The sequence below is a fragment of the Opisthorchis viverrini genome (genome assembly GCF_000715545.1).
Source record: "Opisthorchis viverrini unplaced genomic scaffold opera_v5_445, whole genome shotgun sequence".
Taxonomy (NCBI): domain Eukaryota; kingdom Metazoa; phylum Platyhelminthes; class Trematoda; order Opisthorchiida; family Opisthorchiidae; genus Opisthorchis; species Opisthorchis viverrini.
In genome coordinates this window covers 256,832-282,477 of record NW_008752107.1, presented here as the reverse complement: position 1 = coordinate 282,477, position 25,646 = coordinate 256,832, and the positions used below count along the sequence as shown (strand labels likewise).

Sequence of the window (25,646 nt, the reverse complement as noted above, 5' to 3'; positions counted from 1 at the left end):
TCATGAATACCAGAATTAGATGGCGCTTCCACTTTCCAGTGTAACTAGAAAGTGAACTAGGGTGTCGTGGGGAACTGAGTGATATCTTATCGTTCATGAATATGCAGTGAACTCTATCCGATCAGCTAGTTACCAGGAGCGGGGTGGGGTGGGCGAGATAGCTCAGTGGTTAGAGTGCGAATTTACTGACCAGAAGGTCCGTGGTTCGAACCCGACCTCTGCCTCTCGACTTCCCCTGTCTAGGCTTGGGCAACCTGGCAGTATCCCAACCCTCGTGTCTCCTTCCGGTGGCACCGAAAGGGCGCTTCAGCTGAACAAACTGGTCGGCTGAAATGAACTTAAGTATACACTGGACTCACCCATCGGTTCAGGTTCAACATGATTTGCTTTCGAACAACGTACACCGTGGTAAATCACCGCGTTCGACAAATCCAGATGGATCCGTTCCAAAACACAATTTCCGATTTCGGCATCGACGGGATCTGTATGACGCGAAAGAGTGGGGATAATGAGTAGCATTCATCGAAGATCATCATTATGGGTAAAGGGAACTTAGAGGTCATATTATGAACGGCGCTCACCTCTAAAATCGTCTGAGCAGTGGGAGATTCGGAAGGAAAACTTGGTTGATGTAGTGGATTGTGGTGAGCTGGAATTAACAAGAGTAAACTTATAAACGATTGGAATGACTGGCTTGCGGAATCAAGATAGATGTTCTTGTTCAAGGAATGCAGAATACCAAACGTTGGTCAAAGACTCAGCAATGGCGGTACATGCCTTAGACACGGGACATAGAATAGATCTGGAGAATGTAGAAGTTTTAAGACAGGGAATGCGATTCACACCACAGCGGCTGATAGCCGAGGCGGCGGAAATTACTAAGCATCACAGCGTGAATAGAATCGAGGGTGTGGAGCTAGCGAGCGTATGGAAAGCGGTCTTAGATAAACTGAGTTGACACGTGACGGTGTGGTTGTCAATCCACGTAGGATCATTAGAAAAAACGGGGGGATGGGGATGTAAACCCCAACCGACCAAAGGTCACAGCATCCCTCTTACACAACTAACTTAGCACTAGGTCACCCACACGGATGGACAGAAGGTTCAAACGAAGTTCAAGAGGAACCATCAAATGAACCGAACCAGAAGGACTAGACCCTAGGTTGGACCCAAGCACATGTAGGTTTCCCAGCCGACCCAACACTTGTTCAACCATTCTAACACACTAAAATCCCTCGGCCGATACCCAACAGAGATTTAACTTGACTTAGCTGATTGGTTCTCCTTCCGCCTTAAATCTCCACCAACCTCGGAACCTAGTCACTTGGCCTGACGAAGCTTTTGTGTGAAAAGCGAAACGTTGCCCAGCAATAAATCTACCGACTGTCACCGAACTTTTTCGAAAATGTTCTTGTTCTAGTGTGCATGATACCAACACGATGAAAATATTAAATTGGGCAGAAAACCGCAACAAATTTTAAGAAGAAAGTTAAACACAACGTTTGCTGCGACACGAATCGAGCAGCAACAGTATCATTCGAGTTCTGCGTTTGAGCATATTTTCTACCTGGTTTGAAAAGGTTGAACAGGTCTCGAGTAGCCATGTCAACTACTCACGTCCCTCGAAATTACGGAGAGGACTCATCCTGCATTTTGTGCAGGTAGTCAGATTAGCGGTGTCTCAGTGCCTGTAAAAAGAAAACGAGGAATCGCATGGAGACTCAGTGCTCTCTATACTCTTCTGGAGAGTTGTCTCTGTTCTGAGGGAGGGGAGAGGAGGTAGTATTCTGAAGGATCACGATGCATTGGATGGATCACACATTTACTTGTAGACAAACGAGGGTCGTTTTAGGTTTCAGTTGGGAGAGGAGAATACCTCTATTCAAAGGTGTCGTCACTCGAAGGGGCGGGATGACCTAAGTGGTTAGAGCGCGAATTTACTGACCGGAAGGTTCGTGGTTCGAACCCAACCTCTGCCTCTCGACTTCCTCCCTGTCTAGGCTCCGGCGACCTGGAAGTATCCCAGCCCTCGTGACTCCTTCGTATGGCATGACAGTCGTCACTCGAGGAGCCAGCCAACATTGGACTGAACAAAGTAAACTGAGTGATTAAAGGGTAAGGAATGCTGTCTTGTCCAAATGTAAGCTCATGAAAATGCTGATCAGCCACTTGTGGTCGAACGGCCTAAGGTCGCGGGTTCGAACCCATCAGGGGATTCGTTGGGTACGTACTGTAAATGATTTCGAAAAAGAATGAAATAAGTGTACAGAGCTTGTAGAGGCTTGTCTGAGTAGATTGATTTCACTTCGATTGGGACTATTCGACATACCTGGATTCTTGTGAAGCCGAACTGGAAGGACAACACCTACATTGGAACAAGGGGTCGGAGACAGGAAGGCGCTGGAAGCAGTGTGGTCGATAACGTCTGCTCTCATCGATAGGAGACACGAAATCTACCTCGTCGTGGGTACAAAGGCACGCGGTCTTGACCATCAATCGGTCCATGACTACGACAAGAGCTTCCGGACTGTGAGAACTGACAGGAACAACGAACCGCGGATCTGCGAGGACAATGTCCAGTAGAAACCTGGGAGAGGTCGGGGCCTGTGTATTGATCTGCAAGTAAGAAGACGAATAGACCAATCAAAGATCCGAGGATCTGCACAGACTGCACACATTCAGTTCAGACGAAAAAGTGCTCACTCAACGTAAGACCAGCGAGGAACTGATATCTTAAACAGTGTAAATGAGATCATAGCGAAAAGAAAGCTGAAGGACAAAAAAGCCAGGCGACCATCCAAAAACGTGTCCGGGGATAAAGTTTCAGCCCAGGGAAAAAGATATACGCTCATCAAGGTCGGAGATAGCTTCCCCGAAGAAACATAGACTCCTCAAGGGTCGTTATGAGATATGACAGGAGTTCGGCGAAGATGCGTGTCTTCGTGGCAGGATAAATGAAAGCTGAAGTCAAAGAAGCGAAGATGTTCGCCAAGTTGACCTCGAAATAGCTCAGTGGTTAAGGCGCTAGCCTATTGACCGGAAAGATGGAGGCTCGAGCCCAACTCCAGGATCACGACTGCTCCACCTGACAGTAAATCAGCCCTCGTGCTTCCTCCATGTTGTACACATTGTGCAACAGCTGAACGGCTATTGATCTATACAGGATAGTTCTAATTGGTGTATATAGGATGCAGGTAAGCAGCCGTCGATAGGTCGATCTGTCAGCAGTCCCGGATGAACAGCTGACCTGAATCAAGACTTCAACTAGATAAACAGAACACATTCCCCAGTCCAATACTTCAAACAATGCCTTAGTTATACCAAGTTAAGCGGGCTACTCTCAAGCTAACGATGGGACATTTGCATGGTGATTCTCGGCTTACAAGCACAAGCTGAAATAGATAAGTAGTATAGTATACAGTATAGTGTACTAGTACAGAATTATATAGTTTAGTGGTATAGTATATTAGTGAAAAGAAGAAGGCCTTCGCTGCGGAGTTATTTATTAGAAAATGCCAACTGGCCAGTTATAGACTATTGGACAGGGAAGCAAAGCTCTCATATGATCTTGTTTACAAAAACTGAATATCCATCTTCTCCTCGAACACGTCTTCCTGAACTTTCTTGGATATTCATTGACTGTTGCTCAGATCCAAGAAAATGCTACAAAGCGAATCCACAAATTCCGCAACAGATATCCGCACACAAAGCAAATTTGCAAGAAAACGTACTACTCGCATGCCCCCCAACAGTAGTATCACCGTTACAGCAGTATAGTATAGGCATAGATAAGTTACCATGGTTCAGCAAGAAATCCACATAATCACTAACCATCTGACCTTCAGCCGACTTCCTTGCTCGGGAAAACATGTCACGTAGATCGAAAAGTTCAACGATCGAGTCCAACAAAGCGATCATAAAAGATTGAATGTGAACGTAGATTGATGGGGCTATACGTGCCCAGATATAACCATTGATTTCTAGGTTTCCAGGGGAGGGTGTAAGAGAACGGAGTAGCCGGAAGCGTAGGGTTGAATCAACAGATAATTCCGCAGGAGATCGTATGCGGAAACGCTCATTGTAGAGTGAACAATCGTTGGCTGAATTTGTGGTGATCTGCAGTAAGGGAAATAACATGGAGAGTTCCAGCGTGAAAGAAAGAAACATCAGTGATCTGACCAAGTTTAACGCGTGTGGGTACCTTCATATTGAGTGTCGAGTTGCACAACGTGTTCCGAGGTGCGTAAGGCAGATTAATACGAAGGGCACAGTCAGCCTTGCATGGTCAGACGGGAATAGAAGTAACCGCCTTTGGGTTACCCACTGCACCTAATAGAGATGCACACACTGAACACACGTGCGCAAGTGATCAGTTTGATTTTTCCTGCTAAACAGTTGGTGGCTAGTAGTCTAACTAGTTACGCTACATACCCGAACCAGTTGTCAAGTTGCATAGAACAGAAGATAGGAAGCATGGTGTTGGAATCGAACCGAGTGTCAACTGAGAAAGTTCCGAAGCCCAAGAGGACAGACGACTTGTCAAGACTACTTAAGTAAGTTCTGCACAGTCAAGTTCCCAGGCTGACGGCTGGTTGGAAAACAGCTCAGGTCTCACTTCGGTGACTGCTCAATAATAGAAGTGTGACTCACTCCGAGAACAATATAAAAGAGCTTGTTGGAAAAAGGCGGTCTACGTACCACTAAATCGCCCAAACCGCCTTCCATAAACAGGTACGGTCCCGGGAAATTGTCCGGTGTGAACTGTCGATCGACAGAAAGATACGGTTCAAGTTGATCAACAAAATCCAGAAAGCAGAGACGCGCAGTGTGACCACTAAATTTGGCCAGGTCACACGGTCTCGGATCATCGCATGAGGTGGTCGTCAGTACAACCTCGAACGCGTCTGCATTGATGGAGATGAGGGTTGGTTCGGAGATTGTAGATGCGGTCGCACTGGTGTTGGTTGGCGGAATTTGTTCTGAAAGATCTACGACAAAACAGGGAGTGGAAGCAATTGAAGAAAAAACAAGTGTTCACGGAAACTGTGTCCTGACATTCACAATGGTCATGAAAGTGAGTAGCCAGTGGGGACCCCCATGAAGATGGATTTTACATCCATATGGTCGTTTATCTCATGTAGCAATTTCACTGGAAGCTTTATGAAATGTTTTTGAAATTGAACAATTTACATCACGCAAAAGCAAACCTACCTAGGATGAAAGTGCCAGTTTTAGTAGTAGGTTAATTAAAAATGTAAAATTCTACAATTATCGCTCAGAGTTCGCTGATAGGCGATCGAATCCCGTGTCCAAAACATACAATAGCTTAGGATTCATTTAACCCGAGCCTCAGATTGCCGAAACAAGGTTTGTTTCATTCAATCGACGTCCCGCAATCTTTCGCTTGTGGACTCAACATAACAAGGCGGAGAGATTCCACGGAATCGACTGATGTGATGCAAGAAAGAGTCAAGCCCCTGGAACCAACACGAAAAAATGACCGATTTCATGTGTCTTTTTACCAGAACCATCGGCTCTGAAGCGTCATTTTTCAGGACAATACACACTGGAGGCCGACAGAAAGCAAGAACCACGGTCGGCATACGAGTGTGTCACCGATCGATCACAAGCAGTTACATAGCGAGGTGGAAACACCTTAAAGTTCCGAGGATTTACGTACGTCTCATCCACATTACTGTGGGTCGTAGAGTCAATCTTCAATATTGGTACTACTTTTCTGGTAAGTCTATATCAACGAGGGGAACCACGGAACTAGAGTTTCGCTCCGATCAGAGCCCGGCACCAGTGCATCGCTTCTGTTGTGCTAACAGTTGAACTCCGGATATCTAAAACAGGATGGATGTGTTTTCATAAAGGAACCCATTCAGAAGGTTGCTGAAAACTCTTCGACAGCCCACAACAAGTTTCGCCCATCTTGGGGCTCATCAGGTAGGCGCAGTCCCCGAATTCCCGTCAACCTTATGATCTATTTGAACCCAAACCGGATTGTTTTCGAGAAATACATTCATTTGCAAATCAATTTGGTTTTCACGCGTGACTCAACTAAACCTCTCGTTTATGATATGATGATGCATGTGTATTCCTATCGGTCCAATAAAAAACACCGGAAGCAGCTCAAATGACTTGTCTGGGCTTTCGATGTGTGTGGTGGGCTCAAAGACCCACAAACAATTCTGGCTAAGGAGAGGGCTTTGCAGACGGCAAAATCGACGTTCCATCGTGAGGTTTCCACTTCGTTGGGCTGCGACATCACAAAATCAGATAAGAGGAAAATCCAACAAACAAAGAAGGAAATTGAAAGTAGGCGATGAGCCCTGAGAAGAGAAAAACCGGCGCCGTGTTGTCCAGAGTCTTCATCGATCATGTGAGTACCATGACACGAAAAGGGTCACGTGGCATGCGGGTTTTCACGTTTTATGCAGAACGCATTGACGCAAGACATTTGTTGCTTTATCACAATAGTAGACGAGGCAGTGAAAATTGAAATCACCCCCCCCCCATGAAGATGCAAACCTGAATCGCAAAACGATCAAAATTATGAGTTACGACAAAATCAGAATTTTGAAAAAAAAACTCACTCAAGGAAGACCGTAGACGGGTGTCAAACGAAGAACCATCGGGGCTCGAAAAACTCAAAAAGTCCAGTAGTAGAACCCACGGTTGTGGACGTAATCGGGATAACACTTGCTTGCATTGGACATAAATCATTCGCTTTGCCTGAATGGTAGAAACAGAAGATAGTTTTGCCTTCGGATTGAGAAAGGTTCCAAGCCTGATCGTCATTGATCAGTACCAGTAGGTAAATCAACAATTCCAGAGCCAACTAAGAGTTTCACAAAAGTACATTGATCATTTTCCGCTCATCCAACAGGATAGCAAAATAGTTCTATCAGGAACATGATTAGAAATAACTAACAACAAAGCACAACGGAACAAAATGCCCGAAATCAAAGCCTAGGAACCCCGAGGATTGATGACCGATGAGCTACAAAAAAGGAAGCAGATGGATTCCTTGTCGTTGTGGTCGGTTGAATTATTCCACGTAAAAGGCACGTAGTAGGATTTTAAGACATTCCTGACCCGAGATCAAAGTGCAGAGATCGGAATACATAAACAAAATGGTCAACAAACAAGAAAATACATCTTTGAAGGGCGATATGTGAGCACAGAAACATAGGGAGTCGAATTTCAAGTCTCGTTTAAAAAAGACGATGTTACTTCTTAAGTAGCAAGGAAAATATGGTGAGAAAATGGAATACAGCATTTTACGCATGAAAGCGCACAATACAATACAATACAATACAATGTGTAAAAATGTGATGTTGATGTAGGTTCTCAACAGAAAACGCACTTCCAACGCTCGAAAAGGCTGTGAACAATCCAAGTTGAGATGGGGATAAACTGATTCCTAGATACTTACGGTCGCTAACATCAGAAAGTACATAAATACTGACCCCAAGGTTCTTTATACGAGAAAAATAGAAAAGGTCAACGTCACTTCAGTGCTGTACTAACGTCGATCAAGTCGTAAATCTATCCTGGACGATCAGACAAACATATCTCAATATGTTCAGTGGCGAATTCGGGAAAAAAATCGCGGAGAAAAAAAGCAAATCCAGAAAAACCAAACATCACAAACCGAAAATAAAATGGGAACCTTTCAACTGCGATTTCGTCTTGTCAGTAAGGCCAACCTATGCTGAAAAGCACTGAAGATGAACCACTGTTTCATCTCTGTTGCGAATCATTGGCAGTGCGCATCTCACGAAACTCCGGTAAAGAATTTTGAACTCGAGACCTTTAGCCAGTATTTAAATGATTCACCTGTCGACCTCGAGCGCATGACTAGTTGTGTGACTAGCATTCACTGACAGAAACCGCATAACTGGGTCAAACTGTTTAGTGTTTAACTACTTGTCAAAGGTCACGGTTTCAACACTCCGAGTTTCGTGGCATGTCAATGTTGAGGATCACCAATATGGAAGGAACAGGTGTACGGTGCTTCCTGGCTTTTCAGCATAGATTAGTTTCATTGAAAGGACGAAATGTCGACTGGGTGTCATATAATCTCCTCGCACGACGTTCAAACAAATGAGTGCCACCCAGACGTTCGCCATTCGATCGTTAAGCACATGGCACCGGTTGGAGCAAAGTCCAACAAGGAGTGCTACCAAATGTTGAGTGTTAACCTGGCCAAAAGTTCGGGTCATCTACAGAACTGTCAACACCACACAGCAATGGTGCGAAGCTGTCTAAACAAAAAGCGCACCAAGTTGAACAGGTGGTATCAGGAAGGCCAGCTTCCTGAAAGCAACCACCAAATACCCGAAATCTACTGAGACTCTCAGCTCCGCTAGATGTTGACCAGACAGACAACACCCCCTCAATATGTAGCGCTTCACAGCCGTGTATCAGACTCAGACAGCGCGAGTCAGCGTTGATCAAGGTTAGACAACGTCCCCGCAATACGAATCACGTCGCGGCCAGACAGTGTGCGTCAGCATTGGATCAAGTTCAGACAGTGTCCTTCCAATAAAAAGCTTGAGACCCTTGTACTTTTCGCACACACTCACGCTCTCGCACTCGCTTGTTCGGAATATAGCTATTGTGTTCCCTTCCGTGAGCCTTTTTTCGGCACTAGGCACTAGAGCGGGTCAGCAGCAGATACCACAGATTGGCGAATCAGCAGATATAACAGGTGGCAAGTATCGGGACGAAATACAATAAAGTCTGAAATACCAAGACTGTGTTGTTCCAAAGGTATTCAAGTGCTGCGTTCACTTGAAAATTTCCCTCAGTTTACGCACATTTGTCTACGTTCGACAAGACAAACCAGCAGTGATTACACACAATCGATCGTTGTTCACAAAGCACGGATGGCATTCTTTCACGTAGAGACATCTGATCCGCAGCCTTGTGTTCTTGGTCATGACATACCGCTTAGAGAGCATTAGACACGCTACAGAATTTGGATCTCTGGTATTCACATTGAAGCAATTAGCCATGAAAAGACCACGCAAAAAAACAAGCCTACGAGAATCACTGCTTGCTTGTCTAGCTTTATTCAGAAGCTAGGTATTTTTGCACTTGTTGGATTTAATTCTGCATTGCATGCAAACAATTGGCTTGGTAATGAAAGATAAAATCACACATTTTTTTAACAGATGCAATGTACAGATACCGGAATCGGCAACTCAACCTGTTCCCTGCCTTCGATATATTTGTTCACACGTGCTACAGGACAAGGTACATTTCAACGAACGATTTGGTCCGACGAAGTTTTCTGTGCACATTTCAGGACAATTTCTCAAGTTGTTGTCGACTGAATGCTACAGAGATATCCAGGGCAGGCCTAGCAAATTAAGCTACGATGTTCTGGACAAGTCCGCGGATTCACCAGTTCCAGCTATTCTTTGGTCACCAGCGAGTCTGCATTAAAGTCGAACCGAATGAGCAAGTTTGTCCGGAGGCCAACCGTCCCTAATAACCGAACATCGCATCATTTGGACGGATGTGTCAAGTGCAGGACACGGACCAAACGAAGGCATGCCCTGATTGATCAGAATGCCAGCCAATCCGAGTCGAGCATCCTTGACTTGACGCTTCTCGCCCCCTCACGGTGCTTCTAACACGACCTTGTGGAACACTCTGTGACTATCCTATAAAAACAGTTGTAATAATTTCCCTTTGTCTCCATAAAGGGCTGGTTAGGGTCGCCGTGCCTTTTGATATACCATGGTGGACGGAGCAAGAAGCCAAGGGATCGATACAGAGTTGCACTACCGTTCAGCAATACACAACAACAGCCCAAGGAGGATGGTCACACCCTCGGTGAAAATTGGTTCACTTGAGAGCTTACAAACTGCGCAACGCAAAAGACAAGCAGAATTAAAGGACAATGGGTAACTTGAGTGCCTCGATCTCCCCGTAGCAAGCCTGATGCGCAAACGCTCAAACCGGTTCACCAATCAGTGCCTATTATAATCCATCAAGGATAATAAATTTAGACACTCCCGTAAGCGGAATCATGTCGTTACTCGATAAACCACTCAACACATGTGACCATGTGATGTGGGGCCCACGATGGAAAGAAGCAGTGGCATCATAATCTATCTAAGTGCGAGTTAATCACATTGATCATCAATGCTCGTGGCGAAACGTTTGAGTTCAAGTTACCACGGGGCGAGCTGATTCAGCGGTTAGAGCGCGAATTTACCGACGGGAAGGTCCCTGGTACGAACCGGACCTCTACATCTCGACTTATCCTGTCTAGGCTTGGGCAACCTGGCAATATATCAGCTCTCACGGTTTCTTTGGGTGGCATGGCAGCTAGGGAATACAATGTTGTGAGTGGACTGTACTGAGACAAGGTCATCCCAACTTACCTGACCAAATTTTTCTGGAACTCCTGAATCAACCAGATTGGACAGCATGAGCAGTTGAATACGCAGCGCAGCTGTGTGTAACAGCCGTAGTGAATTAGCAAAAGTGTCATATGCAGAACACGCTTCACACATCGCCAACTGAAACAACAAAGCGAATATATTATTGGTTATCGCAAATTATCCCCACATTATAACACGAATCGGTCAGCATACACACAGTGCTTTAAGAGGAAGAAAAGAGACATGGACTGCTGCAGTATTCCCATAAGCGGAAACGCTAGAGATCTACGAATGGTTATCTGTATGGTTACACTGAATCAATGGGATTATCGCAAGATTTTTTTTCCGTGTGTCCTCTATATTTTTGTGCATAAAGCTCTCCGTTGAGTACCAGTTCATCAGCTGAATATTGGTGTGTAACATGCACTGGACAAGGGACACGAAAATACTGGGGTTTTGAGGCGAGGACGACGGCGCACGTCGCAGAAACTGATGGCTGAGACGCTGCAGATAACCAAGCACCCCAGGGTTAATAGAATAGAAGACGTGGAGCTGGCAAGCGTGTAGAGGACGGTTTCGGATCAGTCGGGCGGTTATCAGAAGGAGTAGTAGTCATCATCTGATGTTCCACTTGACCTCATCCACATTCCCTCCCCCCTAACACCCACAAGCCCACAAAAACCAACGAAATCCACCAGTGGCCCCCGCGGTGAGCCATCAATGGAACCAACCTGAAGTGGAAGATTAAGGAACCAAACCCTATGGGAACTAATTCGAAACTCCATCATCCACCAACACAAGATTTTGACGATACTAACCGACAAGACTCGTTAATTGACACTCAAAACTGATCTGGTGCGCTAATATGAAGACGTCTTAGTGATCAGTTCTCCGTCTGTCTTAAAACCTGGTCAACTCGGTGACCCACCCACCTGGCCTGATGAAGTTTTTGTGTTAAAAGCGAAACGTTGCCCAAACAAAAAATTACCGTATATACATGTATCGCGATGTCTCGAAGATCGCGGTCCGGTGCAGCACACTCAGTTGCCTAGAAACATCAAAACCGAGAGATTCAGCTGGGTTCCAGGTAAGTCTTTGGCAAAACCAAATTTGTTTGCAAATAAGTGTATTTCCCTAAAATTACCTATTGTTTACTAAGTCCTTCTCTGGAACGAGTCTCCGTGAAGTTAACCAGATTACGCTGTAATGCTTTCTGGTCAACTTATATCTTGTTCGAAACAGAAAAAGAATTACGTTCATCCGACTCAATTGCGCCGGGTAAGGATATTTTTATTCCAGTGGAAACAAAGCTTTTCTTAAATTAATCTACATTGAAGGGAGCTTCCGCACAGACAGAAATTGGCTTCAAGCACTCACAGATACTACTGGTGTGGCTACTCACCTGATCGTCTGAAATTGCATGGGAACATGAACCGACTGAAGTATGGTGTATCTTCGACTCCCTACCCCAGTTAGAAGTCAGATCTGGACAGGAGGTAGTAATCGCTGAAGCGGTTTTTGAGACCGCTGCTGATTCTGCGTTTTCTGGCAGAACAGACAATAAAATGGGATCCACATTAGGCGTTGATCCGTTTTCGACTGGGAGCATATCACAGAGCACCACATCCCGGGCAAAAAGTTCACCACAAGACGAAAGGTGAGGGGTTGTGTTGGATGCTTGGGTTAGTTTCACAACCACGTCATTGAGTCTGAGACATGCCAGGGGTACCGGATTGATATCGAGATCGGCCATAGTATCAAGTTGCAGGTGCGGTAATGACAGACAAAAAGAAATCCGGTTTTTGGGAGAATCCATTGAAACTGGCTAAAACGAGAAAGGCGAGAGAAAAGTGGGGCGCCACTGCAGATTCGTGAACACGAGCATAACATAACTAAAGGTGCATTTCGTCCATAAGAACGCCATGTGCCTCAGTTCTTTCAGCACGGCCTTCAGACAAGGCACGGGCGAATGACCCGGATTGATCGTAAGCTCAATAACAAGAACTACATCATTGAAGTGGCAGAGGTGCATATACGAAATGAAAAAAGGCGTAACAGAGAAACCGATCTGTCCAATATAGTGCAGCGAAAAGGGAGAGTGGAGCCTAACATAATGCCACATCATTTATTTCGCGACAAAAAGAACGGTGGACCCAAGAGAGGACTCGAACCATAGACCTTTTCAATTAAGGACTCAGACTTGAAGTTGTGTGCCACTCTGGAGAAAACACACCGAAAACGAGTCCATGAAGTTCAAATTTCGGAAGAAACTTATTGTAGTGTAAAAAAATCATTCAGCTGTAGCACCCTTTCGGTGCCTAGCTACCAAGCCATACGAAGGAAGCACGAGGGCTGGAATACTGCCAGGTCGCCCAAGCCTAGACAGGGGTAGTCGAGAGGCAGAGATCGGGTTCGAACCACGGACCTCCCGGTCAGTAAATTCGCGCTCTAACCACTTGGTCCATCTCCACGGCTCATCACTCTTAACGATACTGCTTTGGTTTCTACTCGCTTTTCTTTTGGTCAAAGGTATGGGCGAGATGACTCAAGTGGTTAGAGCGCGAATTTACTGACCAGAAGGTCCGTGGTTCGAACCCAACCTCTGCCTCTCGACTTCCCCTGTTTAGGCTTGGGCAACCTGGCAGTATCCAAGCCCTCGTGCTACCTTCAGGTGGCATGGCATTTAGGCACCGAAAGGGTGTTAAATCTGAATGGATGTAGTGTACAGCTATGGTGTCCCTGGACTCACAGCTGTATTCGAAGATACTGGACCCGGAAGAGTTGCAGAACAATTGGAACGTTAGGATATAGTTCCAACAGATGGAGTTCAAAGGCAGCTGACGTTCTCAAGAAACGTGTTATACTAGAGGAACGCTACGGCCTAAAAAGATGGAACAACAAAGGACAAACGTGGTTGTAGGAATTGGTAAACCCTAATCAATTTGCGCACTACATGTGATTCCGACCGTTCAGTTGATAAGGAGAAGGGATTATTTGAATCAAAACGCAGTCGTGGCTTAGATACACCGCTGGGCCACTGCTGGGTCGGATAGAACAAAGCTGTACGCTATGACAAATCCAAGAAAGCTGCCCATTGAACATTGAATATAGAGCAACACGGAAAGAACTCACCTCCAAAGAACCACCCGTGTCACTGAACTGAGTCCGAAGTGTGGAAACACTGAGAAGAAATCTGGATAAGTGCAGACACACCGGCTTGGTGAGGTAAATGCGTACGGCACGCTCGACTTTCAGCTCCAAGAGAAAAGGTTCCAAATTGTTGGATGATGATGAAGAGGGTTGGTCCGAGGCGAGTGACGGGTCAAGGGATTCGGGTGATGAGTCAGAAAATAAGTCAGACGGACGGGCGGTGGAGGTATACCATAGTGGAAGGTGGAAACCTGAGATGGGTGACGAAAGCTGAAAAAAGGAATTGTTGTAAGGAGAGGGATTATTTACTGGGAATCATCACCGACCACTTGATGGTCTTTTATTGCAACGACTAGTGACAGTGAATCATCAGAAAGCTGGCGGTCACAGCGAGCACCATGCGTCAGATAAAACTTTTCCCACGGGGGAAAAGCCATAATGTTGCTACGTTATTCTGTAGCACCCTTTCGGTGCCTAGCTGCCATGCTGCCCGAAGGAAGCACGAAGGTTGGGATACTGCTAGGTTGCTCAAGCCTACACAGGGGAAGTCGAGAGGCAGAGGTCGGGTTCGAACCACGGACCTTCCGGCCAATAAATTCGCGCTCTAACCACTTCGGCCGTCCCGCCCCAACAACACCGTACTTATGAATCAGTTACATCACTTACCGCCTCCAGTGCAGAGCTATCTACCCCACATCCCCAGAAAATAGGTGAACAAAATTGTGGCAGCGAGAACCACTGTACGACAAGTAAGCGGTTCATAAGTTTCGCCGACAAGAGGCTTATGAGGACCATTTGACGACCTGCGAACGTTTCTGTCTTGTGCAACTTCCATTTCTATGGCCATTCGGTTTCACCAGGCCGTGTGAATACTAAGTTTTACCTGGCGTCAGGTTGAGTTATGGTTGCGACCAGCAGAAACCTGTCGCCGGGCCTCCAGAAAAGCAATGGTCTTATCAGAGATCCAATGTTTGGATGAGGTTGGCTGAGTTTTGCCGTAGACAGACGTTCCGGCTGTGAGTAGCGCTTTGGATATTTGTTCGCAGTGGCCGTTGATATCCAACATCGGACCAGCTGGCATGCGTTGGATGAGCCGCTAACCACTTGGGCCATCTCGCCCCATTCTGTAGGTTCCCTGCCGTTAAATACTGTAACTAAGGGGAAAACTAGCGGTGACGGAACTTACCCAAACACAACCTGAGATCGGTGCTAAAATTTGTTCAGCCCCACTGGATTGTCGACTTGAGTTAGGGCAAATCACGGACCGATAGAAGTGGAGCATGCGTTCGACCAATACGGGTGACGATATATGAAGGGCGGGGAATTTCGCGAACTCAACGAAAAGCAGTTCAGCCGAATCGAATCGCGTGCACACACGATTACTTGTGCAGTGAATCAAGCGATTGGGGCACAAGGACGGACAATCTGGATTGAAAAGGTGGACGTTTTGAAGTCGGGCAATAAGTGCACGACTTGAAGAAGCTGTTCGGTCTGGTATGACCAGAACTGGTTGGATGAGTTCGCAGCAGACGGGTAGTGAAAATAAATAGCGACTCGTTTCTGAGGGAGCCCGTGGAGGAACAAGCTTGGTGTCAATTCGCCATGTCGGTAAAGTTTGCGTCCATGATATTAGTTGCTCCAGTGTTGAGGCAGAATGCACATACGTGAAATGTGGAAGGAATAGTGAAAGCTCTGAAGGCAATCCCTTCTTGTGGTCAGCATCCGAAGTCGGCCACCTCAAGTTCATAAATACCGGTGAGTTTCCTCGGTCGGTCACCGAGGCGGAAGATGTTCCGATACTTTTTGACACGATGCCGGCGGTAAGGAGATAACGATACCTGAGAGAATTCTGTGTGAGATCTAGGACGCGCAGGCCGTTCAGTCGAAATGATATTGTTCGAGAACGGAGATCTATAGAGTGGAGAAATAACAGGGAGAGAGGATATTTTCTGGGAAGTACAGGTTAAATGACTGAATAGAGTACGTATCCGAACTGAACACAGCGCCAAGTCAATTCGGTTGCAGAAACATTCCTACAAACCACACTTGCGCTATCCGTTTGAAACAAAATCCAAAAGAAAGGGTTTTTGATCACATCACCTGTGCGACAATCGCATAAAACACGTTCCAGAGGGCAGAACTAGGTGTGTATCGCAAACCTACTCCCAAATATCGGGATAAGGGAACGTAATATACTACTCATAAGGCCGGTGAAAATCCTTCGACAGCCCATGACCGGTTCTGCCCTTCTTGGGGCTCATCAGGTAGGGGCACTTCCCGAGTTTCCGTCAACCTTCTGTTCTACTTGGAACCTAATTGGACAGACCAACATTAGCAAATCAACTTGGTTTTGAAGGGGATTCACCTGGAACCCAGCTGAATCTCTTGTTTATGATTTTCTTAAGCAACTGAATGTGCTGCACACAGGCCGCCTCATGTTTCAGTTGGAACGATATTCGAGATATCGCGATAGATGTATGGAGGTAATACATTTCTCATAAGGTTGCTGAAAATACAGCCTACGACTGGCTTCGCCCTTCTTGGGGCTCATCAGGTAGGCGCACTTCCCGTATCCCGAAAACCGGATGTTCTAGTTGAACCTAGATCGCACGAAATGGGCGAAATTCACTCATTTTCCAACTAATTTGGTTTTGCAGGAGACTCACCTGGAACCCAGCAGAATCTCTCGTTTATCATGTTTTTAAGAGTAAGGGAATAGTATCTCCATTGTTTTTGCTGGAAATTGCCGCTTGGGACTAATGAATCAAAGTATATTTGGCCAGCTCACACTGTACATTGCACCTATCATTCGTAGTTTCACCCGTTCACATAACGTTTTGTTGTAAAATAAGTAGACAGCACCCTAGGTCCAAAACGACATCCAAACGACTCTGCATAGATTAGGCAGGTTTACTAATTGTGAACGTGACAATATACAGGCCGTCATTAGAGGCCAATCAAGATACGACTGTCCAGCCAGCTTGAATTCTGCGAGAGAATGTCGGCAGCAAACATTAACGCCTCGGCGGCTAACGGATGTCTGCACTTACCACAAGCCGAGTATACAGACTCAACAGTTGAGTCTATTCGCAATAGTGAACACATCGAACGTGGCAATGGTTATTCGCGGAGCACATTCATTTAACCACTCATTCGGGTAGAATGCCAGCCAGCTGAGTCGTCCGTTGATGAGTGTAGTTCGCGAAATGCGTTTAATCTGGGTTCAAGTAGAACGTAAGACTAACAGAAACCCGGGGACTACACCTACCGAAAGAGTGACAAATCGGTAGTGGGCTATCAGAAACCTTATGTTTAGGGTTCCGATATGGCAATAGTTAATTCTGACCAGCCTTACAAACGTGAAAGAATGAGAATCCACAAGAACAAAAAGCCGGAGGACTATATGTGAAACACCTCGGGACGCAGGTTCTACGAGCAGCTCTGGAATCCCCGAGCATCAAGTCTGCACCAGCGGCACGATTTCTGTTTAAGACGGTGACAGAATGCTACTCGTGTAAGAACGATTAGGTGGACCTTTGAAAAAGGCTCAAGGTCCCGAGGTGCTCGGGCTGATAGTAACTGATGGTATCCGATTCCCTGTCTGACCGTATACCTTGCATATCTATCGAGAATTGCACTCGCCTATCAGTTGTCCAAGGGGCAAGATGGTTCAGTGGTTAGAGCACGAATTTACCGACCGGAGTTCCGCGGACCTCTGTATGTCGATTTCCCATGTCTAGGATTGTGCAAACTGACAGGATCCCAGCCGACGAGCACCCTTTGGGTGGCATAGCAGCTAGGCACCGAATGAGTGTTACAGCTGAACGGCTGACTTATTTATTAAGATTACATCCTAGAAAAAACTCAACAACAGTGACGGCTTCACTGATCGTCACACAACGCAACAGGGATGCCTGGACGTTCGAAATCGACTTGAGATGCATCAAAAACTTCTAGACAAACGTACACAAGTGGTAGCCAAGAGCATAATAGCGTCAGAGTGCAATGAGGATGTCAGTTTTTAGTTTCAGTTCTGTCCTGCTAGGTGTTATACTAAAGAAGTGTCTATAACTATGAGGGGGGGGGGTCACTGACCAGATTCGGAGCAGATATCGATTTCGTCCAAATTTGTAAGCACAATTCGTTCCGCACGGCAAACGTTTCCATGACACATGGCCTCGTCGGTGGTGGGGGTAGGTCGAATAACTCTGATCACCAACACGCTGAATCTGTCGACTGTCAAGCGGGTGATCTGCTGGATCGCTGAGGGTAGCGAGGATGAGGACGACGCCGATGATGGCTCATCAGATGGTCTGGACGAACCCGGAAAGATCTCAGACAACGAGGTCAGATAGTAGACACAGTTGTAGATTTCACCGAGAGTTGTGGGATTAACTACAGAGCAATGAAAAGCGAAAGTAACTCAGTTCAAGGGGCTATGGTCGCATCCTAGCTGCGCTCACGACAAAGAGAGAAAGAGACGCAAGGAACACGTGGTAAGACAAATAGCCCGAACGAACCTAATAGCTGCGATGGAAGCAAAACGGCTTTCAAAACTAACCGTTCGCAGGAGAAAATTAAACCATTAAAACAAGGGGACATCTGAACCGTTCTCGGGAGTGGGACGCTTCGGCTGAACCCATGTAACGTTTACAGGCCTGAAGCTGGGTTCGTGAATTTGTGCAAAGACAATGCAGGTTACGTCTCGATCAAATCCACGAAAGCCATTCAGATAACTTAAAGATGATGTGCTGCATACTGACTGCAGTCTATTCGTTGTGTCCCGGCCCTCGAACGAGGAGTCTCGTCTTGCATCTGTTCATCAGATTCGAGCGCATCAGCCAACCAATATGGTGATTTGCTTAACTATCAACCTACGAAGGTAGGTCGCCCACCAGATACGACGCATATGCTTGATCTGAGGTCATTTGCGCTCACGCGCAGCTTATTGTGACATCGCAATCCCACAGACTGGTTTGTTTAGGCACCCTGACGCGTTCGATACCTGGGATTACATATCATCAGCAGGTGACGACACCCAAAGTGTAATAACATTCCACTTGTGAGTGCGCTCGGGCGGCGGATATCCAAACCAAATGAGAAGAACAATTTCCTAATGGGGAAAGCATGTCACCGGAATACGCATTCAAATGGACGAATCTAAACCGCTCATCTAAGAAACTATTTTACGCATCGTGTTGTAATGGGGCAGCAGTGGATGTCTCCCGACTGTTAATAGATAGATTAATCGTATTCATCGGAGTAGGATGCTCACAGTCCAGGAAGCGTCAATATGTACATTTCTATTGGAGAGCACAGAGTGATCCCTGTTACGGTTCGACCACGCATTGAGCAAACAATGAGATATGCGGACCGTTACAATATTCCATCCCCAGCTATGTTGCTCGATCCAGACTCCTAGCACGGCGAATAGTTAGAAGACGAAAAAACCTGGGAAACAACTTTAATGATCAAAACAACATATGCATATATATATATATATATTCATATTTTGACCTTGGAAAATGTCGGAAGTTCGTTAGCACACACAAAGATACAGAGTTTTGGGAGATACTGATATCCCCAACGGTCCCAAGAGGGTTTTTTGGCCAAGTCACGTTTTCCGATAGATAATACGAACGAATGAATGAATGCGCTATTCTAATTTTTATTAGTTGACTACCGAGGTGTTTATTAGCCAGGATTCCGTTCGACTACTGGCAAACAACTCATGCTCCTGGAGTTATGCTGTCGACTTCTTTGGGGCCTGCTAAAGCGGACAGATTTGATACATGCACCTTGTTTCGAAGTTTCATAGTATTCTGATGGTCCGCAGCTTTGTTTCCAGAGCTATCTGCATTCCGATAGCCTTCAGTCAGCAACGGGCCGGTTTCATCGGACCAACCAACTGGGATGTCTCCAGGATCCGTCTTGTAATTCAATGCCAAGCTTTTGCTTAACATGGCTGGGTCCGAGTTCAATGCTTCAAAATAATATCTTAGCATATTTAGCTGGACATTAGCGACGGGTCTTCGTAACCACTCGATTCGTGCTCCATCCGACCATCATCGATCAGGACAAAATGCCCATACAGAAGTCGATTGAGTGACCGATGTTCTTGGTCCTAACATGTTATCTTATTCAGGGCCAATAACGTATTTAGGGGAATAACCGCGCTACCATATGATAAAGTTCCCACGTTTTTCTGTCGACATTCCAGATTGCACACCGAAAAACCCAGTTCGTTTCTTTTTGTGGCAGAGATCGAAACCGAGTATTACTTATTGACTTCAGGGGGTTGACAGGAATATGTACAAACCATGTTTATAACTTTTGTAACGCAAAATCCTGCGCCAAATTGTCCTATCGCTTGCAGTTGGGCTCTCCTACAACCAATAGGCTTAGCCCGCACGTGATTGGTCAGAAGGTCGGGTCGCTTCCCGTTAGCACACACAAAGATACAGAGTTTTGGGAGATACTGATATCCCCAACGGTCCCAAGAGGGTTTTTTGGCCAAGTCACGTTTTCCGATAGATAATACGAACGAATGAATGAATGCGCTATTCTAATTTTTATTAGTTGACTACCGAGGTGTTTATTAGCCAGGATTCCGTTCGACTACTGGCAAACAACTCATGCTCCTGGAGTTATGCTGTCGACTTCTTTGGGGCCTGCTAAAGCGGACAGATTTGATACATGCACCTTGTTTCGAAGTTTCATAGTATTCTGATGGTCCGCAGCTTTGTTTCCAGAGCTATCTGCATTCCGATAGCCTTCAGTCAGCAACGGGCCGGTTTCATCGGACCAACCAACTGGGATGTCTCCAGGATCCGTCTTGTAATTCAATGCCAAGCTTTTGCTTAACATGGCTGGGTCCGAGTTCAATGCTTCAAAATAATATCTTAGCATATTTAGCTGGACATTAGCGACGGGTCTTCGTAACCACTCGATTCGTGCTCCATCCGACCATCATCGATCAGGACAAAATGCCCATACAGAAGTCGATTGAGTGACCGATGTTCTTGGTCCTAACATGTTATCTTATTCAGGGCCAATAACGTATTTAGGGGAATAACCGCGCTACCATATGATAAAGTTCCCACGTTTTTCTGTCGACATTCCAGATTGCACACCGAAAAACCCAGTTCGTTTCTTTTTGTGGCAGAGATCGAAACCGAGTATTACTTATTGACTTCAGGGGGTTGACAGGAATATGTACAAACCATGTTTATAACTTTTGTAACGCAAAATCCTGCGCCAAATTGTCCTATCGCTTGCAGTTGGGCTCTCCTACAACCAATAGGCTTAGCCCGCACGTGATTGGTCAGAAGGTCGGGTCGCTTCCTAGTCCAGCATCAAGCTGAGCTCCGATTAGTCGAAAACAAGGACGCGACAGATAACCATGTACCAGTACGGTTGAATGCCGGTTACCAGTGTTGAGTTCACAATGCAGCCGAATTTTTCAAACGTTGATGTCGCACACACTGTACAAAGGTTTTCGACCTGTTTTTTGGGTGCTTAGTACACTTTTTGCACTTTTGATGGTTCTGTGGAAGAGCGTCAACTTTGGATAGTCAGATCGAGAACTGGAGCGGGGCATTAACGTTGTTGCACTTTTCATGCGCTTTTAAAAGCAGTTTGATTTGTGCGGATATCCTGCTGAGTTCAGCAACTATGCTGAGAAAGGTCAAGCTGACCAGAAACGAATAGTTGGCATCCGCTGTTGAGCGGATTCGAATGGTGTTACAACCACATAAGAATGCGATGACTGGAGATGGTAGTGCACAGACCATTGCAGTACTGGTTTTAGAAAAGTCTTCGAGTGGATGTGAGACACACGACTGAGTTTATGAAGAAAGTTATACTTGAAGTAATCAAGTAACAATAGAAACCGTCGACGATTGACAGGAAGGTTGCTGACAAGTCGGTCACCAGTTTCTGAAATGCATCGTCTTACTTTCCAAGCTACTCTCAGACCAGAAGCAATGAAAACAAAACACATCACCGGTGAACTCACATACAACGTCCAAGCAGTGCAGGTGTAGCCGTACAGTACGGGTTCCAACGATTTGGGACCTCGGAGTGACATGGCTGTCAACATCCCTGGCGGCAGCGCGCGGAATCCAGTCAAAGTAAAGACGTATGAAGTGTGAATCTTGGTGATCTGGTAAAAAAAGGGCAAAGAAAGAGCTACACGCAGAGTCAGGGGGTGGGGGGGAAAAGAACGTAGATGCGACTCATTCTCGGTTTCAGTTCATGGGAATTTACAGCCATATTTATACTGGTTGAGGGACAGTATGGAACATGAATTCCAATCCGGTCTTAGTGCTCACCAACTGATTGGTAAAGTGCTAAACTACTCGGTGGGAGGTCGAGGGTTAACAAACTCCCGGGAGTTTTGTGAGAGGTGAAGTGCTAACGATCCCCAATAGGGATGGAACCGCTGTGCAATGCTTCTCTGCTTTTCTGCACAGACTGGCTTCGTCCACAGGGTGAAATTCCGGCTGTCAATGAACGATCACACGTGAAGGAAAATCTGTCACCCAAACTAACAATCGCAGCTGTATCACTGCACCAACAGGTGTTCCGTCACAGTATGAAGCGAAGTTGAGCAATTCTGGTGGGGTAGCAAAATGACACTTTTTCTGAAGAATCCTCACTCTTCTCAGTTACACAAGTTATTTTGACTGCTTGCATCAAAAATGAAATGTAACGGAATGAACGCCGTCTCAGACAGACGGATTTCCCACAGGCAGACCACTCGACTAGGGTGCACAACATAGGGTTCCCCATAAGCTATGACTGCAAACCTCCTAAGTACAACTACTGTATTTCCTTTCCCCCAGTCAAACCCTTCCCTTGTGTGAAGCTGCTGTTTACTGCGTCTACCTCATAGACTCGATGTGCATTTGTAATCCCTCATGAACTTTTAATCCTTGACTTATCGAACCAATTTGGTCGGTCATATTTTACGCGCGCTTTTTGACCGTTTTGCGTGACCACGTGTTGTGCCCAGGTCTATGTCGCAAACTAAGATCGATTTGCCATCTTCTTCGGGCTTTCTTTGGACTTGCACTACTTCAGTTTGGACGGAAACCCCCATAATTTGAGGTTTGTATCCCTTCTGAACATTTTATACATGTAGTACCGCATCTTTTGATAAATCTCAAGAATCCACAATCCCTGGCTTGTGATTTTGCGCGTCACTCAAGTGGGCTTTCCTGAATATGTCGAAGTATTCTACAACCGGCTTCGCCAGGATAGTCTCTTTCTGTATTGAATTATCGCGTCGCCGTATGTATCGAGAGAATTACGAGCATTCGTCTTGTGACGTACAGTCGACCTATCCTGGAAAGCCGAGAAACGTGCTACGGCCACCTACCTATGTGCTGACAGGCGGTTGGTCAAGGTCAATCGTATCGGAGAGATGCGCAGCCCCTTTTTCAATTACTTCAAAAAAGAATCAAACACTTGAAAATTTGTTCGAAATTTGCGCCTGAACGTGTTGAAGGTTCAGCACTCACTCCAAAATGAGACGATAAGTTGGGAGCAGCTGTGATGAATCACTCTTGTCAGACTGGAAGATTAACCAAAGGACCAAGAGATTTTCAGCATTTCGACCGAGAATAAGGCGGCATCCGGAGTTACTGATTTCAAATGTTATTTGAATCTGTGACTATGCACCGGCCCCAAATTCGACCTTATCGACTGAGAGCCACTACAACACCAGCAGAATAGATATTTACATCACTCCAGTTTAAACGGGTCTTCCCAACCCAATACTGGAATGGTTGTGCCCAAAAAACAGCACCGGATTCGAGCTTAGAGCTCATCGATGGTGTGCCGGTTGTTGAACTCCATTTAACCAAAATACACCCATCTTTACAGACACGCCACTTCTCTACTAGTGCAAGATGGGTGCGCCTGAACTACGAGCAGCGAATTATGTTTATAAGCGACGAGCACCGTTTTCTCGACACTTCGACCAGCAAACAGGAGTCTGATTTGGTTGTACAAATCAAAAACCCGCTGGTCATGCGGCGAAGCGGTCGGTCGAATGAGAGAGAGAGAGAGAGTTCAACCGAAATCCCGAGAGTTGTGGATTCGAGTCCCCCTTTCTGGATATTTGAGGTACAAACTGACTGCGACTTCTAGCATATACACAACTACTGGAGAGTATTCAACGACCTTGCAGGAGAAAAATGGGATTAAAAAAGTTCCAAAAGATCTTCTCATTGCATTCAAAAAGAAACAAATCGGAAAGAAGAGGACGCGGTCCTTATTGTGAGCTGTCACTTTAGAATCACGTGACTCAAATTGGGTGGTTGAAGGACGGGCATGATACCCCGTCTAAACATTGCTGATCAGTCAACGGGACCTGAACAGTAGCATTCAAGCCTTGAGTAATCTACTCGTGACTCACTACCAGAATAAGATCGGTTGTTTGGTGGCAATCAGTTCGATTGTATAGCTGGATCTCGATAGAAAAACATCGAGTTCCGTCGAACGGTATTCGGGAGAGACAATTCACCCCCGATAGACGAATTGATCACACTGCGTTGGTTGCGCTGGCTTGGCCACGTGCTGCGTATGCCAGTCGACCGACTTCCACGAAGGGCTCTTTTCGCACAACCACGTGAAGGGTGGAAGAGAGCCAGAGGCGGTCAAACAATGACTTGGCAGCGAAGTGTGAAGGCCATTACCAGCAAACTCAGCTGCGCTGGTCATTGCCGTCTTCCTGGATGGGGACCCCGAGACAGGTCACATCATGCATCCAAGCTATTGTCTTCAGTCCGTAGCTTCCTTCCTAATCCCCCATTTGACAGTCCATTGACAGTGCCAATTTAGCAGCTCCCGCCTCCAATGTGCAGCTACCTACCCCACCTCCCCGAATCATCGGTGAACGAAACTGTGGCAGCCACAACCACTTTTCGACAAGTACGTGGTTCTTACAGCTGACAATGATGATGACGGTGATCGCTTCACAAATCGTTTGAACAAGAAAGCAAAAAGCCGTTCCGTAGAACACATCGGTTAAGATAACGTCTAATGACAAAGGTCAAATGGCGCTCACCTGAAAACTCCAATATTGGTGGCACATGGCCTTCCGGTGGTTGAACTAATGGGTGAATAACGCTCTGAACAGGATCAATAGGGGTCTCCCTGGGATCCATAGAAGAGGTAGAACGGACTTCTAGTCGACCATCATCATTTAGACTGGAAAAGAGAAAAACCGGCGCAAATACGGTTCAACACAGACAGTAAATCAAAACCCTGTCTGAGGTTTGTAAAGAGAGGCAAAGTATATAAACGTTTACAGCACGCTTTTCCCTTCAGAATTAGAAGAATCTGCCTAGAATGAGCCACTCACATGCGTTTTTTTCGCGACATCTCGGACGCCATCATGAACCCAGGCCACGTTAGGTTATTTCATAAACGGAAAATACTGTACAATGAATGCAGTCATAAGGGTCGGTTTTTGATTAGAACAATAAACCAGAGAGGGCATCAATTTTTCACACTAATGCAGTCAAGCTGACCGCTGTTTGTAATGCAGACTCCGTGCTCGATAACGCGTCAAAAGAGGACCATCAGTGGATTTGTCTATTGAACTTAAAAGTAATCGACCAGATAGACTATAGTGTCTTCGGTTCAACTAAGGTCACGCAGACAAAGCTGGTGTGCACCTATCACTGACGACGCGGCCCAGTGTGACATCGAAGCTTCTGACAGTAAAAAAAGGAGTCAGATCGCTTAGCCTTAGTATCTTGTTTTGAGGAACGGTAGCTTTGAACGGGTTAATAGGTTTTCATAAACGAAACTACTCACAAGGTTGCTGAAAACTCTTCGACAGCGCACGACCGGTTTCGCCCTTCTTGGGACGCATCAACTAGGCGCAGTCCCCGAGTTTCCGTCAACCTTATGTTCTACTTGAACCCAAATTAGACTGTTTTCGAGAAATACACTCATTTGCAAGTAGAACATAAGGCTGACGGAAACTCAGGGACTGCGCCTACCTGATGAGCCCCAAGAAGGGCGAAACCGGTCGTGGGCTGTCGAAGAGTTCTCAGCAACCTTGTGAGTAGTTTC

The 25,646-nt window shown here is 46.0% G+C and overlaps 2 protein-coding genes across 2 annotated transcripts in view; one reads left to right on the top strand and one right to left on the bottom strand.

Moving 5' to 3' along the window:
- T265_11121 (hypothetical protein) overlaps positions 1–2,090 on the top strand; it is a gene marked incomplete at both ends in the record, with an annotated part of 11,188 nt that extends 9,098 nt beyond the window's left edge. Inside the window, one exon of the mRNA XM_009177687.1 lies at positions 2,001–2,090. Coding sequence (XP_009175951.1) covers positions 2,001–2,090 — 90 coding nt within the window. The remainder of the gene's footprint in view (positions 1–2,000) is intronic.
- Positions 1–25,646, bottom strand: part of T265_11120 (hypothetical protein) — a gene marked incomplete at both ends in the record, with an annotated part of 91,182 nt that overhangs the window by 51,297 nt on the left and 14,239 nt on the right. Inside the window, 15 exons of the mRNA XM_009177686.1 lie at positions 187–327; positions 360–482; positions 1,917–2,086; positions 2,330–2,616; positions 3,832–4,116; positions 4,699–4,988; positions 6,600–6,738; positions 10,407–10,544; positions 11,809–12,231; positions 12,977–13,150; positions 13,539–13,826; positions 14,743–15,467; positions 17,652–17,951; positions 21,574–21,720; positions 24,631–24,773. Of these exons, the coding sequence (XP_009175950.1) occupies positions 187–327; positions 360–482; positions 1,917–2,086; positions 2,330–2,616; positions 3,832–4,116; positions 4,699–4,988; positions 6,600–6,738; positions 10,407–10,544; positions 11,809–12,231; positions 12,977–13,150; positions 13,539–13,826; positions 14,743–15,467; positions 17,652–17,951; positions 21,574–21,720; positions 24,631–24,773 (3,773 nt within the window). The remainder of the gene's footprint in view (positions 1–186; positions 328–359; positions 483–1,916; positions 2,087–2,329; positions 2,617–3,831; positions 4,117–4,698; positions 4,989–6,599; positions 6,739–10,406; positions 10,545–11,808; positions 12,232–12,976; positions 13,151–13,538; positions 13,827–14,742; positions 15,468–17,651; positions 17,952–21,573; positions 21,721–24,630; positions 24,774–25,646) is intronic.